General features: G+C 37.5%; 1 protein-coding gene across 1 annotated transcript; it reads left to right on the top strand.

The window, feature by feature from the left end:
• Nucleotides 1–1,342: 1,342 nt before the first annotated feature.
• On the top strand, nucleotides 1,343–3,804 carry LOC106699719. Its single transcript, XM_023329100.1, has 6 exons — nucleotides 1,343–1,398; nucleotides 1,514–1,858; nucleotides 1,945–2,280; nucleotides 2,544–2,660; nucleotides 3,521–3,585; nucleotides 3,664–3,804. The coding sequence occupies exons 1-6, from the start codon at nucleotides 1,356–1,358 to the stop codon at nucleotides 3,802–3,804; spliced, it is 1,047 nt and encodes a 348-aa protein (XP_023184868.1). The 5' UTR covers nucleotides 1,343–1,355.
• Nucleotides 3,805–5,035: the final 1,231 nt, after the last annotated feature.

The following is a 5,035-nucleotide window of genomic DNA, read 5'->3' on the forward strand; positions in this document are numbered from 1 at the left end:
AAATAACCAATAATCAGTGATTGATTTGAAACTCAGCCAATAAATCTGGTCTCCCTCTCACAGACTTCACCTTATCTATATTTAAACACTGTTAGTGATGCTGAGGTTCTTAGTAGGACTGGTTAGGGGATGTAGAGGGGGAAGAGTCTAAGGCCCCATATTACCTTGGGCCGGCCCTGCATGAACAGCCTCTGGAATCTACCTTTAATCCCCCGGTGGCCCCTTTGTCAGTCCGCCGATGCTTTGGGGACATTTCGATTCATTTCATTGTGGCATGTTTGGCTTTTTGCTGCGGTTCTAATTATTGCTACAGTATTTTCTCTGATGTTTATTTCGTGAACCCTAAATGCTCTGGGCCGAATCTTGCTTTAACATTTGAGGTTCTGCAATAAGTTTTATTTACAGCCTCGAACCTCCAGCCCAGATCCCGTCAGCAGCTGCTTTAAACCGCCTGGTAGAAAAGTTAAGGAGCAGCAGAGCGAACAGTCAGCAGGTGGTACCGGGTGGTACCGGGTGGTACCGGGGCATTGAGCTACGTAGTGACTCGCGGTGACAGTTGCAGTCTTATATCAGGATGTCTGATATAAAGACAGACATTCTTTATATCTGTCGGTGGGACGGACTCAGGCTGTCTTTAGCGAACCGGGCATTTGGCAGCCTGATTAAGTTAAAGTCAGAAGTTTTTTCTGCAGCCGAAGCATTTCTGTGTTAAGGGGCGAGGCGGGGTTTTCCCGCTATTGCGAGGACAATTATGAAAATATAAATAGAAACAGTTTTTCTAACATCAATATCAAATCTACGTTTTTATTCACAAACCAGTAGCTATATGAAAAAATATCATATATGTATGATCGCTTTTTGACAGGTGAAGGATTTGACCATGGCTGGTTTCAGCAGACAAGTGACAAAAGCAGATGTTTTTAATATAGCAATAAAGGAAAAGGAAATGACGTTTTTCAGTCTTCATTAACAGCATCCACAACAAACAAGCTGTTATCAAAAGCAAAAAAAAACTCTACCATCTTTGCTCATGATGTTTCTCAAAATCTGCCACAAATTTAACAATTTGCAAGACATTACAATAATTATCACTTTTGATATCAGAAAACCAAATACACTACACAAAAAACTTATTTTGGCATTATTCTTATCATAAGTAAGAAGTTCAAATAAGCATACTCATTTAAATCCCTTGTTCACTGAAAAGGCCTCACTGGTTTAGCAAATGTGGGCTGTACAACTTCGAACATTTCAGCCAATCACTGTTGCCTGTTTTGGAAACACTTCTACACCATCTAAACCTTCCATTTGGTAAGAGGACACCGATATGTGAGAAGACGAAAAGCTGTACCACAATGTTCGCAAGACTGGCCGCAATGATTGTTCTCAGCATGGCAAGTAAGAATACTTCTTTTCTAGAAAGAATTGCATCTCCAGCAGTAGATGGTTGGAATATATCGGACTTGAATGTTTGAAACTATTTTTTACTAAAGCCTTAACTTATTTTCCACAGCTCTTATTCATACTGTTGAGACTTCCCACCTGATCAGCTTAACTCTGGTTGACATCGGTGATAATATAACATTCGACTGCAATGTTTCTGAGAAGGAGCTTAAATTTGTTAACTGGTATAAACAGGCTCTTGGACACATAGTTGAAATAGTGGCTTCTGTGATCCTTGGTCAAACGACAATAACTGAAAGATTTAAAGGCTCTCACTTTGCAATAACACCAGAAGGGACTCGTCATGATCTCACTATCTTCAATATCAGCAAAGAGGATGAAGCAACATATTTCTGTCACATTGGAACAACATATTCACAGAAGTTCATCAGTGGCACTTTCCTAGCTGTGAATGGTAAGATGCTGTTTTCTGCCTGTAAAATTCACTGACATGTAATGTATTTTTCATTAACTGTGTTACCTGTGATATTTACCTTGCAGATGATAAACAGCAGAAATCTCTCTACTTGAAACAACATCCAAAGACAGAGTTGGTTCAGCAGGGAGAGACAGTAACTCTCCAGTGTTCACTTCTCTCCAAGAATAAAGAAAAGTCCCAGTGCCCAACTAAACCCAGTATGTACTGGTTCAGAACTGAATCAGAACGATTCCATCCAGGCATCATTTATACTCAGACGAACATCAGCGACAAAGACTTGGACAGAAGCTGTTCTTACAGTTTATCTGTACGAGACTCATCTGATGCTGGAATTTACTACAGCGCTGTGGTAGCATGTGGATCAATCGTGATTGGTGAAGGATCCAAAGTGGAGATGAGTATGTGTTTTTTGTTTTCTGGCCACTTTAAACACATCAGATAAATATAAATATTTTATCAGAGCATTAGCACAGAAGTAATTTAATTTAATCAGTCCCTTCAATTTTGTTCATGTGCGTGGGAACTCTATAACCTATTTCTGGAAGTTATAGTTTATTGTGTTGGCTTAGTGTAGCCTTGTTGATAATGTCCAAATGCAAAAATTCACTACCAGTTAAAACATTTTTTTGATATGTGCCAAACCCTTTTTTTTCTAACATAGAGCAAGAAGTTGACAGACTTGTCATAATACTTGGAGGACTGCTGGCCTGCTGTGTTATTATTATAGTCCTCCTCATTTTCTACATTAAACTGAAGCGAAAGTGTGGACAATTCAAAGGTGAGTTTTACAAAATGCTAACCCCAAACTCATCTTTTTTGGCATGCATGTACCAGCAGAACAGGATGGATACATTCTAGTGTATTCCAGATTCTGACCCCGCTCTCTGAAAGTTGAAATTGAGACGATTTCAGGCAAATGTTGCTTTGCATCAGGCAACGCAACATTTTTTCAGTATTATTGTCCAATTTTAATGACCTTGTTTGAACTGTAGTTCTAGGCAAGGCAAGGCAAGGCAACTTTATTTATATAGCACCTTTCAGCCAAAGACAATTCAAAGTGCTTGTACAAAGAAGTTAAAAACAGCATACAACAGAATAAGTTTTCTGTTTCTCAGTTTCCTGGGTCTTGACAGAGAATACTTATGGCTGAAGCATCTGTGGGATATGTGCTGTGAGATTAAGGGTTTTGTTTTTTCAAATGTGTTATTTCACAAACATTTATTGCATTGCGTAGTTATCTTTTTTCAAACCATTTATTCTGACGTACTTTAGTTTCAAAAGAACTGAGACTTTGACATTCTCAAAGTCTCTAAAATCTCTCATCTTTGAACTTGTTAAAGTAGTCTTCTCCACAACTTGAAGCCTAAATCCATTGAAGCTCAGCCATGTGACTGGCTCAATTATTTTATGCATTAAGGTGCCTTGCAACTAAGTCCGGTAAAAGTATGTTTTACTTTTTGCTTGACATAAAATCCTAATAAAATACAATTACATTTGCAAAACATTGTGTCTCTCTTGTGTTTCATTTAGTTATCCAAAAGACAAGATAGAAGAAACATTATAATCTTTCACAACACCAAAAGCAAACAACAAGAAAGAGAGAAAATCTATGAAAACACTTATGTTTGTTCTTCAAAGGTCAAAATGGTGGTTCCAGTCTGGTAGAGGATGGCAAATCAAATGTTGTTCACACAAGAAACTTGGTAAATATATCTCTGACAAGTCTTTCACAACATGTTCTATGATAATGAAAATAGACTAAATTGTTCCTTCTTTTGCAGGATGATGAAGCAATAGAAGTGAACTATGCATCAGTGCAAACCCGGGTTAGAGGGTCTAATGAGAAGAAAACGCTTCCTGAAGAATGTGTTTACTCCTCTGTCAAATTAGATGGTCACCAAAATCACCTCTCCTCACTTTAGTCATTACATCACTCTTAATATTTCATGCTCTTCTTTTTGAGCATATTTCAATGACATAATTTGTAATGCAAAATCATGTTTTCTTTTCCTTTTTCTTGTTTGTTAATTTTGTAATATCAGTTTGTCGACACATGAAAAAAAACCAGCTGTTCTATATCCCATGGATCACACTAAGTCATTTATCTTTGCCTAAATCAACTAAATTGTGCAGAATTGTAAATTATGTTGACAAATATGTAATAGAATAAAGCTGAATAAATCATTGCAATAGTTTTGTGGTGTAAAAATTTATTTCAGACAGACTTCCTTCATGCAGATTGAATAAACTTACATCAGAAATTAAGTTTCGAGTTTTCTTCTAAATACTGATCCATACTGAGTGTTGTTCCCAAAGAGCACCACTGCTATGCCTAATGTTAGTAATCCTTCTACTACTACTGTTATGTACTATAGTGTCATCATCAGTGTTGTATAGTAACGAAGTAAAAACACTTCACTACTTTACTTAAGTATATTTTGGAGTACTTCATACTTTCCTCGAGTATGAACATTTTTGATGACTTTCACTTTTACTTCACTATATTTCCGAACTTAATTGTGTACTTTTACTCCGATACATTTTCAATGTGTGGTTTAGTTACTCGTTACAAAAAAGCGAGAGAGAGAAACGCAAGTGTTTTGACCCCACCTACTGATTAGCAAGTAGCAAGTAGGCTACGGAACAAAGTCGGTAGCCTACTTGCCTGGGCTTGTTCATCACCACCAATAGGATACACCTGTTTCGCTTCTCCCATTAAACACAAAGCAAGTCTCGCAATCAGCAGCAGCCACATGGAGGAGGAGACGGAGACCACAACGACTGCTGGTGGCTCCAGGGGAACCACCAGCTGGTGATGAGGGTCCATGGCCTTATTTAAACACAACATACTCTTTCGTGGGTGTTAAAGATTTGTCGTACCGCATGAAGTTTATGTTATTCCTGCCCGAAGATGTGGAAATTCTATCTTACAAAAACTCCCCCGATTATAAAATATGTCATTCAAACTGCATTTTTCTTGTTTTACTTTTTACTTATACTTTTCATTACATTACATCCATTTTTACAGCAATTTCCCTACTTAAGTACAAGACGTTTCAGATACTTTAAGACTTTAACTCAAGTAACATTTCAGTCAGTGACTTGGACTTTTACCAAAGTCATATTTTGGAGAGGTACCTATACTTTTACTTG

The sequence above is a fragment of the Xiphophorus maculatus genome, chromosome 23 (genome assembly GCF_002775205.1).
Source record: "Xiphophorus maculatus strain JP 163 A chromosome 23, X_maculatus-5.0-male, whole genome shotgun sequence".
In the NCBI taxonomy this organism is placed as follows: domain Eukaryota; kingdom Metazoa; phylum Chordata; class Actinopteri; order Cyprinodontiformes; family Poeciliidae; genus Xiphophorus; species Xiphophorus maculatus.